Consider the following 15150-nt stretch of genomic DNA (forward strand, 5'->3'; position numbering starts at 1 on the left):
CAAGAATAATTACCTACTTTATTCCAACTATTAGCGAATTTAAACTCGTGAAAATTCTCAAAAATGTGAAAAAGTAGCTTTTAGAGTCACAAATTTTAAAAAAAGTATCCAAATAGTCGCTAATCGTAAAAAAAGTAGTAAATAGTAGGTTTTACTTTTTATTCTGTTTTGGCCTTTAATAACGTATTTTTTAGGTTATGTTACCTAATTCGCTTCTTGTTTATGTCTACGAAAACTTATTTATTGATCTTATTGATCTAATAAAGAAAATGTATTTTTGTTACAGGTGAGTTTTCATTTAGTCCACAATCTTCATTAAACGCAATAGGTATCATACGTGAGTAAATTAATATTTATTTTTTTTGTCACTAAAGAATTTTCCCAGATTTACACACTTGTTTGTAAAAAATGTTCATTGGGGTCACTTTAGGAATTTGCTGACAAACGGCACATTTTCAAGTATAAAAATACCCTATTCTTGACAGTTTATTTGCAAAAATGAATAGAAAATTAGAACTTGTTTAGGAAAAAGACTATTTTTGTCCATAAATATTGATAGTTTTCTGTGTTAACAATTTGTTTTGGGTATACCGGCACACTTACCTTGAACCTGTTTGTGTATAGGTGCGTAGTATTCGTATTGCAGCTCTCTCCCATCCCTCCTCGCCCTCTCATTTTCTCTCTCCGGTTGGAATCTCGTGGCTGTGTTTCCCGCGAGAATCGATGGCGTCGCTCGCGTCGCGATGGCTGCCGTCAGTGTTCCCGAGACTCGCTCGCTGTTCTATTGTGGCGCCGCTGTTATTCATCGTTAAAGCATATTTTCTTTTCTCTCTCTCTGTCGCGAAAAATAATAAGTACACATATATTGTCGCCCACAATAATCCGTCTGTTCTCCGTCCTTAGAAGTTACCACAATCACGGGAATCAAATTTTCAACGAGTGTTGAATAAAAATCGCGTACAACCAATTTTTCCGCCCATTGTATGACCGGAGGAAGAGAAAAATCCACGATTCGTATCTGTGTGTGTGTGTGTGTGTGAGGTGTGTTTGTATATTCTCTCTCGTCGCAGTGGCTGTGCGTGTATATTGCTCTCCGACTTTGCGTAGTGTTTGTGATCGTCCTTCTCACTTTGCCCGACGTCAACCGTCTCTTTCCCACTGTCTCGCCACTACAAGTGCAGTCTGTCCGAATTTTCTATTCGAAGCCCTCGTTTACAAGCAAAAGTTTGCAAGTGAGTGTGGTTTCTTTTTTTTCTTCTTCTTCTTCTTCTTCGTTTTGCCTCCATTGTGCAGTGCTCCAGGTTGTGTCCACAGGTGTTTGCATACGAAATTCTCATTTCGGGAGTTTCAATCAGTGGGTAAGTAATCAATGTGCATTCCATTCTAGACAAGTTTTTAATGTAGAAAATGCCAAGCCCATGCGTTGTTCTCTATTATGAGGATGTTTTTCTTTTTCATTTTTTAACTGCATCTATGAACTTTTAGGTTATGATCACGTTCCGACCTTCGGGACGCGTCCGGTTTGCTGTTTACTTTCCATCTAATGTAAAAAACCGTTTTTATCGTTATGAAACACTTCCATTAGACATAATTGCACCGGAAAAAATGTTAAATTTTAAATAGAATACTCATTTTCTCTCCGAGATTACGGTTTATTGTAAAAAAAAGTTTTTTCTTTCTCATACTATACGTTGTTGTCGAATTATTTGTTGTATATATTTATCTTGTGGTTAGTATTTATATTTTTCAATTTTACGTTTTTTAATCCAGTACATAAGTTAATATGCGTCATTTTTTTCCACGTTAGACACGTAACTAATGATTCACAATGAGATGAGGCACCTGTAAAACATTATTAGAATTCAACGTTTTGACTCGTATTTATGTTTACGTTCTAGTTACATTCGAATTAAATTCTTTCAATCTTTTCTAAATTAATGAAATTAATTTAAAATATTTTTAATTATAATAATAAATATATGATAGTATATTTGTTATTTATTTACTCCCTACGTAATAGATATTACTTTAACTAATATTGATAAATTCAAAAGGGTTTTTTTTTTGGAAATCCGAGCTATACCGTTATTATTTTATGATTTATAGAAATAGTTTAATAATAGAGAACAACGAATATGGCGAAAACAAAAAAACATTACATATGTAAATATTTGATACACGTGACAGTCTACATTAAAAGTATTTTTAGTACAAAGACTAAATCCGAGAGAAAGATAAAAATTTTCTCTTATTTTAAATGTTTATAAAGCGGAAATGTTTTTTTTCTTTTTTAGAAAGAGAAGTATTTAATGCCCGTGAGTGATGAATGTATTTTCAATATATATTGAATAATAATTTTTCCCGTAACTCTTGTGATTTCTCTCTCTCTATCTTTCTGTCGGATTATTTATGTTTCTATTCAGAGTCAGTGAGATAAATATGTTTCTCAATAAATTCCGATACAATAATAAACAGTAAATTAACAAAATTGCTAAAAAAAATAGTTAACATTAAAGTAAAATAGTTGATAAATAATAAGTAAGGAGAATAATATTGTTAATAAATTAAAATAATTATTTTAGTAAATCGTTTATTATTTAACGTAGTAAGTAAATTAACTTATTAAATTTTTCAATAGTTCAATAATTTTATATTTGTATATGAATATTTAATATTTTTATTATGTTTATAATTTAATATCATTAATAAGTGTTTTATAAAATTATTTAAATTAAAATATTGAAGAAAATAATAGTCCAGAGTGAGCTAAAAGAAAATATAATTATTTATTTCAATGAGAATAAAATTACAATTATTATTTTAATTATTTATTGACATCATGTTATTTTCTTTGACAAGAATAAACTAGACCAAGTCACGTGAATCAGACACACGGATTTAGAACTAATCTCTCTTTTTCCATAAACAGGGTGTGTATCGCAGCCGTCCGAGAAGAGTCTCTCTCTCTCTGTCTTTCCCAATGTGCCAAGAAGAAGTCCAAGTGTGAGAAAATAAAAAAAATAAAGAAGAAGCAAGGAGTCTGGAAAGTAGACGAGATTTTTTTATCCTCGTTAGTTGCGTGGATTTCAATTCTCAGTCGTTGAGGTGCAATGACTCGACACGTGCCACACTTTTGTACGTGTCCATAACAGAGAGGCGAGAAGATATTCGACTCATCAGAAAGAGGGAGGAAGCAAATATCCGTGCCAAAAGTTCGAGTCGGGTCAAGTTTGAACTTACCTGCACAAGGCGTGTGTATTGATGCACACACGTCAGAGAAAATGCAGCCCATACTAAAAAAGAAGAAAAATTCCCTCCTCTCCATTCATTATTTTGGGATATTCACCATATTCACTTAATGTACTCGGAAATAAAAAAAAACTCAAAGTATCGAAGAATCGACTTCCAAAGTTCAGTCACACACTGTTATTCGCAAAAATGCCATTGAAGAAGATCTTCGAGAGTGAAATGACACTCTTGTTGAAAAAATAAAGAAAGCATTGGAAAGAAAATGTTATTGCGATAGAATTTCCAAACAAAAAGGTAATTTGGTGTCAAAGAAGCGAAGGATGCGACGAGGAATTTTGGAACACTTCCTCCAGTAGGGAGGCGAGAGGGTTTTTTGGAGAAACGGAACGAAATGTCTATTCGGCTGAGTGGCGTTTACCTGGTGCAGGCCACTGGAGCCGATGGCAACGAGAAGTCGGGAAAGGTCTCGCAGGGGAACAACGAGAATCACCTCCATCATCACCACCACCACCATCAGAGTAAGACCGTGACGATTGTTGCCGGTCCCCAGCGAAGCAACAGTTTGGATTACCTGAATTTCGAGGAAAAGCGACAACTAATAGCCTCATCGTTGTCACTCAGTGATTTTCTTGCGCATGGACCAGCGGCGGCAGCTGCAGCGGCGAAGGAAGTCGCTGCCAACACTGTTATTGGTGAGTCACTTGTTTTCTAAATTTATGTGCATTTCTGTTTTGGTTGTCAACCAGAATATAAATTCATTCGCAAAAGAAATCATTACGTTTTTATTTTCTGCAGAAATTGATTTACAGCTACCACATCATCAAAAAAGTAACAGATTGGGGTAATCATGTCCAAGATGGCGGACTTCTGCAAGTCGAAACTTGTTCGTAGTTGTTCAATGAACCTTTCTGAACATTCTCTGAAAGTTTCGCTAAAAATAGAATTGGTGAAGGATGTTTAAACGATGATTTTGTATTTCGTGGGGTAATTAAGTCCAAGATTACGGATTTCCGGAAGTCGAAATGTGTTAATAATGAGTCATCTTACTTCCCTGACACATTTCCTAAAAGTCTGTATGAAAACAAAATTGGTTTGATGGAGTTTAAACTTCTGGAACCTGAGATTTTTTTTCTGTTTTGCTCTCTTCGAAAGATTATTTTGAATGTTTATTAACCTAGCCTTAAAATAACAATTTATGGAGAAGTGATCCTGGGTTTAAATTGTGATTTCGAGGCTGTGTTTTTGTAGCCACCCCCTTTTGTACAAAGTCGGATAATTTCGAGACAAGAAACTCTTCTTGTTCTTGTTCTTGTCGCCGAACAGTAAACATTATCTGCCTGCTCTCTGAATTCAACAACGCTTCTTCTACTTGGCGCATTCGTCTCGGTGTCTCTAGACCTGCCCTCTTCCTGCGCGAATGCTTATTATCAGACGAGGTCGTTGCTCGTTACTCGGGAGAAAGAAATGAAGAAGAAGGGCGGAAAAGTAGCGCGAGATAAAAAAAAGAGAGAAAATTTTTCAAAGTATCGAGTGATCGATGAGGTCACAAGAGGTTATCGATATGCAAGAGGAGTTTTGTAGGTACTTGAATGATCTCGATGTTTAAAAATAAAAAAAATAATATTGTTATCCACTCACTCTCTAGAGACTAACATTTTCCTCCATAAGAAAATGGTCACTGTCTCCAATATCATAATTATTGTAATTTTTTCCTGTTTAAAATCACTTGCAATTTTAATTCTTTGTTAATTTATTTCTTTTCAACTAATTCTTCTGACTGCAAATCAATTTTGATAATTTGGTTTGTTTATTTATGATCTGGTTCTTTTTTTAATAAAATATATTTGTGTATATATAAATAATTATAAATGCCAAGTAGAGCGAGACATTCAAATCCTTTCTCCTAGACTGCAGAGTAGCCTCGAAAGGTCATAGGAATGTTACGACATAATTGTTCGTCTTCACGAGTGTACCATCACTTAAGTTATTTCCATTCACAGGGTTCAATAGTTGTCATTTTCAATTATAATAAAAATTCCAAATTTTTTTTCTTTTTTCTCAATGCAGTACTGGTAGTATCAGTAGTAGAATCGATTCCTAGTACTAGTTGTACTATCAGTAGTAGCTGTTATTGTAATAGTAGTTATAATATAGAATTATTTTTAAGAAAAAGGTTTTCTTTTTTGGAAATCTGAGCTATTTTAATTTTTAAGACCAATAGAGCTAGACTCTATGAATAAGGAACACTAAAGGGAACAACGAATACTCAAAACGAAAAATCCTAATATCCTAATAGAAAAACAGCTAATGTTTTTGGCTGGATGACAAAAAGTGACAAACACGATGAGGTGAATAAAATAAAATTTTTAAATACTTTCACTGGTTCGAGCCCTGTAATAAGTTTTTATTTATATTATTGTATTTCAAAACTTAAAAAAAAACTAATGTGAAATTTAGTAAAGTTATATTAAACTAGTAAAACTAGGCGTGCGATACGCACTGTTTTGGTTCTAGTATTCATACATATTTTACGTACATACGTGACAGTTTACAGTAAAAATACTTTTAGAAAAAGGACAAAAGTAGTTATGGAAGAAGTATAGTAGTAGTAGTGCTAATATTATAAAAGTTAAGAGCAGTAGCAAATATAGTGTATTAGTAGTAGTAGTAGTAATACTGATAGCAGAAGTAGTAGTAACAACAGTACCAGCAGTGCCAAAACAAGTACTGGTACTCGTTGTTTTGAAAGAAAACTACACACATGTAATTAGAAGAAGGAAATAGCGGCCATTTTGCGAGGAGAAAGTTGCTTTTTTATTAATATACACTTCCCATAACGTAATAAAGGCGTGTACACACGTGTGTAGATCGAATAATCAAATGACGCGTACATGACGTGACTCTCTCGGTGCGGTGTGCGGCTGTGTGATAAAGGCAGGGAAAAAGTATAGTAGTCTAGGTCCAGGAATATGTGAATATCGTAGGTATGGCAACGCCGCGCGGAAATCATTCATTGAGTTGGGAGCCATATACAACACGTACACAGCGGCTCAGAACGCACGAGGGAGAGAAAACGCAATGCGAATTGAGATCTCTTTTAATTCACTGCTTTTCTTCTTCTTTCAAGACAACGAAGCGAAGGTCAACGTCTTCTTCTATTAAATGCCTCTTTCAGCACTCCACATAGAAGGGGACCCCAACCAACAACCTAGATTTAGCGTCTTAATTCATTTTTCAGCAAAATATCTACTTCTATTCCCTCCAGAAAAATATTTCCAGAAAGATTTTTCCCTCGTGTGCTTACTTACTCTCGTTGTTAACATTTCATATAGAAAAACGCCAACCGCATCTTGTACACTGCGCAGAATGAATATTGCGTAGTTTCTATCTTAGAACTGCTTTTTAATATCGAAAAATGAAACTTTCTTGTTAATACGGATTAGGAAATCCATTCGGTTGTTATTCTTCTTGTTTTTTATATGAATAAAAGCGGATGACATTTGTGGTGATAAATTCTAATTGCTAGAGGTAGGATTTAATAAAAGGACATGAGACTAACGCAACACGGTTGGACAGGTATTTTCGTAAATGAAGTTTTATATACAAAACTTGGCGTCGCTTTTTTCTACCTCCGAAATGAAAAGGCTCTCTTCCAAACATCGTCCCCATGAAACACATATTTCCCTCATGGAAAATTCATCAACTCATTTCGGGCAACTTGAAGACGAGCGAAGAGAGACTAAATAGCGAAAATCATTCTTGACATTTGGACTTTTTCATATAATGATGATTCTGCAACATTCAATAACGAATTCACGCGTCTCTTGACATATATGATTGTCCCTATAGACAATGATTCAGAAGAATTATATTTATGCGCAAGGAAATTCTCGATTCAAACGCATTGCTATTCAAAACTGTTCCCCGTCTCTCTCGGTTTATTTACAAAGAACAACTGTGCAGTCAGTTAATAACAATGATTTCTACGTGACCCATTCTTAGCATATACTTAGAGAAGAATTCCAAGGATATTTAGAATGATAATATTTACATATGTTTTTATTTTTTCTATTTTCTATAAATAGAACTTGTAATCTGAATTTATTGTCATTACAATTTATTGTCATTACAATTTATTAAAATTAAGGTTCTTTAAACATTCTTTACAGCATTATCTTGTAGATTTATGTATACGTGGATATATAGGACATGTGATTTATTTATAAAAACGTTTTACCCCTAGAAGAATGAGTTGATAACTCTTCTGACAGTTCTCGATGCATCGAACTCGGGCGAAAATGTGATTTAAACAATAATATTGCTAAATATATAAATTCACGAGAGATTGAAACAAAACGAATAGAGTGTGTGGTAAAGTAGGACATTCTAAAAATGTATTCGCTTCACATAGAGAGAAATATGACAATTGATTTGAAGAGAAAATTTTTGTATTATAATATCAAGTTTGAAATTTTTTTCTTTTTTTATCAATTTGGATTATCTTATTATTCTATAGTGGGAAATGTGTGCAATTCTTACTTCTCTTCATGTTTATAGAGACCTTGTATTTTTGTCTGTCTATTTACATGGACGATATATAGATTTTTGTTTGCTCGTTGCCAAGGCCCTTTAAAAAGTTCTTTAAAAGCAGTTCCATTAAATTCGTTTCTCTCCCTCCCTTTGAACTCACGGCTGCTTTTCAAAAGCTCGATAAAGAGCACATATAGGGTTGGCAGTGGAGTCTTCAAATATAAGGTATAAAATCTTTAGCCAAAAATGATACGATTCGAATTTTTTCATCTGCTTTAGATTATCGTTCTTTACGTGCATATAAATCCTATTTAAATTTAACTATTCTATACAATCTATCATTTTTCTATATGGAAAACTATGAACATTCGCATCATTTACTGAAGAGTACTGAAGAGTACTGAAGAGTTTTTTCACTAAAAATGTAGAGATTATATGAACTTGGTTAAATGTATTTTGAAGTTATATTAGTCTTGCCTTTGGGAATAATAATTCTATTGCAGCCTCAGAAACCTGAAAAACCTGGAAAAGTCAGAGAATTTTAAATAAGCAGACCGTGGCAACCCTGCAGTTTCCAATTAATTGAAAGAAGAATAGAGATCTTATTTTAGTAGTCGAATTCTACCCAAGATATATTCATCCCTTGGTCTAAAAATAAATGCTGTATCTCGGTGAAACAATTTCTCGAAATATTCACGTCTCTCACTCTCGGCTATCATTTGCAAAAATATGAATAAATTATTAGTCTATATCGATATTTGCATGCCAAATTTAGTGGAGTGGAGGAGAGAAGGATTGACAAATATTTAAAATTGAGTGGAGTAGAGAATATAAGAGTGAAACAGTGCAGTGGTGGTGGTAGTGCTAATCGGTTATTACGACATAAACCGAACGTGTATTTATCGTTGGAATTCCTGCTCGCGTTTTCTATGTAGTCGCAATCACGTAGGCAATGTGTCTTATTATTTATTGTACATTGTCGATTTTCACTTTGATCGTTCAGTGTGTATAAGCGGTGAAAAAAGAAAAAGTGTCCTTTTTTAAAATGAATTTTATCGATGTATCTATCTCTTGGTATAGTGATAGGTATAGTGATATATCACAGATAGCGAGAGGGGGGTTTTTACACCACTGGGCAGCAGCATTTTTCACCTACTTTTATATTGTTGTCAGGTTCGTGATTGGAACATTTTGAAGGAAGATAAGCATCAACCGAAAGGAGGGTATGCTAGTTACTACATTGACGAAACTCTAGTAATATTTCTCTTTGACTTTTATCACTAGTTTTCGCCTTTGTACTTTGTAGGAACTTCGTAAAATGTTTAGTATGGGGTAGAATATGTTACCGCAAGCACTTGATTTTATAACTTTAAAGAAAAAATGTTACAAGTATGCTGAATCATGAATCGAAAATTAAAAAGTACATGAGTAATTTTAGTTTAGTCACTTCTTTGAGAGTTATAATTTTCTATATAGTGCCAGTTTTCACGCTACTAATACGAATATTGTTACATAGTTTATAATTCCTATACACTACGAAGTACATGAATGTTCCTCTCTATAATTACAGTAATTGAATAGTTAAACGTTAAATCGAGTCGGAATATCGATGAAATGTATACATACACATACATAGACATAAAAGCTGTCAAGTGGAATCTTAATGGTAGATTTGCAACTCGAATCATATTATACAGACTTGTTTCATTTGCTTCTTCACTGGAAATGTTGTTTATCGTAATTTTCCATTTGATAGCAATGTCATGTGCACGGGAATACTCACAAATACACGCAGGTTGAAAGCTCGAACTGAATTGTTGCCATTGGATGATTGTCAAAACTTTTTAAACTACATGCACATATAAATGTTCTCTATAAACGAAACTCTCAAAGTGATGTCGCTACACTTGTCGTTTCAACTCTCCTTTACTTTCCGCTGCTTCTGGGATAAATATTTTGTCTCCTCTCTGGCTCACTGGAAAATCTAACGAAAAAAACTATTGCAGAACTACCTTAAGTATATTTAATATAAATACGATTTTAGGTTACGTTCATACTTTGAGGTTATGTTGGTCTCTTGAAGGCCATTTTCACTTTTCACTTGACTTTAATTCACCTTCATTTTAAGATTGTGTTTACCTCTTGACAATATAATCTCCATTGCTGAACCACCTAAAGTTTAATTTTTTCAGGTTATGTTTACCATTTGATTTTTTATTTTGAGGTTGTGTCTAACATATTTAAAATGTTTTTCCCATGAAGTGAGAATAAGGAGACTTCACTCTAATTTATATTTTTAATTTCATGTTTAAAAATTGAATTTAATAATTAACACTATTGTTTTTTTGATTAAACAGGTAAAAGTAGGTTTCAATACGTTAAACAATACTAACATAATTAATTTTAATGAAGAATTAAGTTTTGATGAGATGAGAAATTATTTGGACTGTGCTATACTGCCTTGTAAAAAATGGTGTTTTACAACAGAAAATAACAACTTTTTTGGATTTCAAAAATTTGAGGATAATTTTGACATAAAGAGAGTTGCAGTATTTAATAATACGAAGGTAAAAATTGATGTAGATGATAGAATTATGTCATGTGTTAATAAGCTAGGTGTTGTTGTTGTTAGTAGCAGATGAACTTCATAGGTTAAAATCGTAAAAATCGACAGTTTCGTGTTTCATAGTTTTTCCAATCCCATTGTAGAATGACTGTAAATAAATTTAAATCTTTATATTTATTTTTTTAAAAGAAGCTTTGAGTTGGTGCAATGAGACATGATTTTATTATTGAAAGGAAGTCGGAATATTTTGTGATAATTCTTTTTATAGAAAAAAGTGTGGAATCAGAAAGGCGAGAAAAAATGAAGAAAAAATGTGGAATGATGAAAATCGATTTTAAAAATAGGAATAACGAAGCGGAACAAAGAAAGTGCGGGAATAAAGGTTATAACTGTGGAGGGAAGAAGTTAGAGGGGACTATCGACGAAGAAATATTCGAAGGAAAGAAAAGATAACTGCGTGAAAAACAGAATCCTTCTGTAAAGAAATAAATTACTCCTCTCTCTGGTGCGTTTGAATTGTTAGTGGCTATTTTTTCTCTCCCCGCAAGTCTGCGCATTCCTTGTTCTTAATCGTTTATTTAAATCCTGGCAATCAAGTGTGGTATGCGTCGAGTAGGCTAGAAAGTTTGCTCTTTTAATTCACCTCCTCTTTTTCTTAATTTGTTCTGTTTCTGTCGTTTAGAAATTTTATTGGAGAGAAATTGTGCGGAGAGGCTGTGCGATGGACGCGATTCTCTTTCCGCGTAATGTGCGCGCGGGTGTGTGGGAAAGTTTTTTAGAGTCGCGCGGACATTTTAGCCGGGAAATGTATACATTTATAGTGTGCCACATTCCGCAGTATTGTTCCACTATTAGCCGCGTACCGGAAACTGGATCGCAAGTGGCTTCATGCTGCTAATTTAGCGTTAACATTCTGTGCCTCCGTTTTTTCGCCACTTTTCTACGTAAAACCTTCATTTCCTCTATTTTCGAAAAGAAAATCCACTCAAGTTTTTATTTTCTAATATTTATTTAATTGAAATTTCTTAAAACTGAATACTGTAATAAAGAAATGGATTTGAAAATTGTCAAAGAACTTTTTTGAAAATTATTAAAAATAATCGATTCAAAGAAGAATTTAAGTTAAAAATTCTTATAAATAATAATTGAATTGGTAATGATTTTATCACTCGGTCATCTTTAATTATTGTAAAACATGAGGATATTGATTGCTTCATGTGATGGATTTCTTCATGTTTCATAGTTATGAAAAATGGAATTTCTAGTTTTAATAAGTAAAATGCTCTTATTTGACTCGGACTGGTTATATTTTTGTTAATAATAATTGGTCCGTAATTTAAAATTTTTGCGTATTTTTAAATACTTTCACCGGTTCGAGCCCTGGATTCGAAGGTGTGATGAAGCACTGCCACTGTTACGCAAGGAGAGAACGGAATGTGCATTTTGCATTCTTGAGAAACAGTAGATCCTCGCGTGCGCTGTTTTCGATTATTCTTTCGCCGTTGACTATTACATCTCTGGTAGGAAACATGTAGGTTCTTTTTTATCTACAAATGTAGAACCTTCGTACAATTGCCCTAAATGACCAAAACACTCATTAAGATAATGTTCGCCGTTCAACATTAAACCAAATGTAGTTTTAGCCTAAATTAATTTTTGGGTTTAAATTTGCCATTGACAATATCAGCATAAAAATTGCAGTCCTGTTAGATGATGCTAAGCTCCTCGTTGTGCAGAACGCGTCAAATATAAATAGTCTTTTTCTTTAAAAAAGAACTTTATTAGAAATGACGTATCTTCGCCTGCAATGTTGAGATACACACGTAAACGCCCACAGATGACGAGATAAATTGAACAATTATTAAAAGAGGTCAAATTAATGTCTTGTCTGTGTGGAGCATTATTTTTTCCACAGTGTACTTGAGTGGGGAATTTTTTGGTTGTGCGGTTTTGGAGTTGCTTGGGAAAATAAATTAAAGTCGAAATGGTTAATTTATGGTACAGATGAATGGACCTTGAGAAAATGCAGTATGAACCTTGACCGCTTACAAGAACAACAGGGTCGTTGATTCTGTGTGATGTATATAACCTTATGGTTCGTCTGCGACCAGAATAGAATCGGGCTAATCCCAATCGACAAGACCACTGAACGTGAACCTCAAAACGCCCATGAAAAGCACAATTATTATTATTATTATTATTATTACTAATCTACCCTTGGTTAGGGATTATTTCCGGTTTTGATTTTTATAGTTTTTTCTTAAGAAAATGTTGAGTATTTTTCTTTTTACTTTTTTCGAGAGTAATATTTTGTGACTAACTGAATAACTATTCTTACGGAATATTACTCATACTATTAAATAGTAGAATGCTACTAGAGTTAGAAAAAGTTTATAAAACTCTGTGTACTTTTTCTATTTCTAGTAAAATTTTATAAATATTCTGTAACTGGAATTTTACATTTTGTTCTTTGAGGCCATATTAACATGTTGGTAATAGAAATACGAGAAATACCATTGTAGAATTGCCTTAATGAAAACAAGTTTCTGTTCTTTTCTTTTTAGGTCTGTATTTTGAGGTTATGTTTCCCTTTTACAATTTTAATTCTATTATAGAATCTTGGGCTCTATTTTCAAATTATACTCATTTTACAATATTAATACAATTGCAGGGTTGCCACAGGTCAGAGAAGAGTCAGGGATTTTTATTAAAAGTATACTGGAAACAAATAAAGTTTTAAAATTTATAAGAAAATTATGAATTTTGTTGTCTTTTTTGTTTGTCTCATAAACTATAAAATTGCCAAGAATTCTAATACAAAACCTTCAATTTCATTTCAGACACTAATTTTTTTTTTAAATAACTTAATTTTTGAAAAACTATCACATAATATTATTACACACTAAAAAAAAAGTTTTACTTTCAGCCTCTTTTTGAGGCTGAATTTAAGGTGTAAACGGAGTCAGCCCCGTTAAACAAGGACAGACTTATGTAAAATACATGGGCTGAATTTAAGGTGTAAACGGAGTCAGACCTTTTTTTCCTGTGTACTTGGAAGTTATATAATAAATAATTTTACTTATATATTTCAAATTAATTGAATTTTAAAAGAGTTGTGTTTACAATCTTCATAAATAGATAAACTTCAAAGGTTTCAATTTGAAATTTTACGAAATTTCAATTTTTAATGAATTTAAATAGAAATTTTAAGACCAATTACTGATGCAGAAATACTCAATTTTTAAGAATTTTAAGAAATATTCAATTATTTAATAAAGTATTTATTTTTGTATTTAAATAATTGAATTCTCGAAAAATTTTCTAATAAAAATTAATTTAAAAAATGAATTGCATTAAAAATTTTAAATTATAATTGAATATTAAAAGCATTGTAGCGTGAATTTTTAGAATTAATTGCATTTTGAAAAGGGTTCAAATTCAAGTCCTTTAAAATTTGAATTTATAGTTACAATATTCTTATGATATAAAATAAGGATTTTATCACTCTGTCATCTTAAATTTATTATAAGTTATTGCATTTCAAAAGGTATGAATTTGAAAATCTTAATTCCTATGGAAAAATAATATTGACTAAATATTTATTTAAAAAAGAACATATTGTTGTTTTTGAATAATTTTACAATTTAAGGATGTTCGTTAAAAAATGTAATAGAACCTTTTTTTAAGTATCTAATAATTTTCGGAGTGAATCAGTCAGGAAAAAGTCTGAAAATCAGGGAAAAACAAAATTAAATTTTTGTGGCAACCTTGTTTTACAGTAGGTATTAATTCTATTGTAGAATCAGTCTAAATTATCCTATTTTCGAAGTTATGCTCATATCTTTGGTCTATTTTGAAATTATACTCATTTTACAATATTAATCCAATTGCCAAGCTCCCTATCTGAACCGAATTTTGTTATCATGTTCAAAATTGCAGAATCGGCCTAATCTAACTTTTTGAGATTGCAATGAATTGTAGAATCACTCTAAATTATCTAAATTTTAAGGTTTATTTTTGAAAAGTACTTTCCGAATCAGCGTTGACGACAACAAAATAATATCGCGGATCTGGAGAAATAAATAGCATTCTTGAGAGATGAAAAATTAATTTTGAAATGACGGTTTAATGAACTTAATAATAATCGATCGGTGGAGCAAAAGCAGCATTCGTATATATAGATGGTTTAATTATCAAGTGTGATATGTTCAGGTTGTCCTTTTCTGGTGATTCAGTTTTGCATGAATGCTTCATGTAATTTTCTGCGCTAATAATAACGCTTCATTGTGTGTATATATTGACAGTACAATTATTTAACAATATAGAATTTCTCCTAATTCACTTGACTGTGACTATATGCTCGTTGTGCCCCACTTTCCGAACCTTTGCCAGTAATTTCATTATACAAGTCTAGTTTTAGATATTCTCCGATTGGAAAATTGGCCCCTATGTGAATCGTTGGCCAAACCTTTCTTTTTTTGGGGGATTTATCAGAAAAAGAAGTTCTTGAGTTGCGGACAGTTTTTGAATGAGATGTACAGGAATGAATGTAAAGGGAAAATGTTTGATGAAGGGAAACATTGTTATAATGGCGTCGGCTAGCCGACTGTCGTCAGGGGTATCGATTTCGCTCTATTCCGTATGTTGTGTCGCTACCTCAATCTCAACTCTAAAAGGATTAGAGTAATGTTATTGGATCTGCGAATTACGAGGATCTCGAGATTTCGGTTGCTCTCTCACCCCATAATTAGCCGAGATTAGATTTCGCTTTTTGTGTCAGGCCGACTAGACTGAGTGATAATAAT

The 15150-nt window shown here is 32.6% G+C and overlaps 1 protein-coding gene across 10 annotated transcripts in view; it reads left to right on the forward strand.

Annotated features, from left to right (window-relative positions):
• The window catches only part of LOC122504964 (phosphatase and actin regulator 2), a 131117-nt gene that overhangs the window by 16268 nt on the left and 99699 nt on the right, over window positions 1–15150 (forward strand). For 5 of the 10 annotated variants that reach the window (XM_043616342.1, XM_043616348.1, XM_043616344.1 and 2 more), the window contains exons 1-2: window positions 729–1358; window positions 2930–3941. The exons of 3 other annotated variants lie outside the window; for them this stretch is intronic. In XM_043616342.1, the coding sequence (XP_043472277.1) occupies window positions 3641–3941 (301 nt within the window). In that variant the 5' untranslated portion in view covers window positions 729–1358; window positions 2930–3640. Of the gene's footprint in view, window positions 1–727; window positions 1359–2929; window positions 3942–15150 lie in introns of those variants that run through there. 2 more of the 10 variants (XM_043616339.1, XM_043616340.1) reach the window with 1 other exon arrangement.

The sequence above is a fragment of the Leptopilina heterotoma genome, unplaced genomic scaffold, assembly GCF_015476425.1.
Source record: "Leptopilina heterotoma isolate Lh14 unplaced genomic scaffold, ASM1547642v1 Lhet_325, whole genome shotgun sequence".
NCBI lineage: Eukaryota > Metazoa > Arthropoda > Insecta > Hymenoptera > Figitidae > Leptopilina > Leptopilina heterotoma.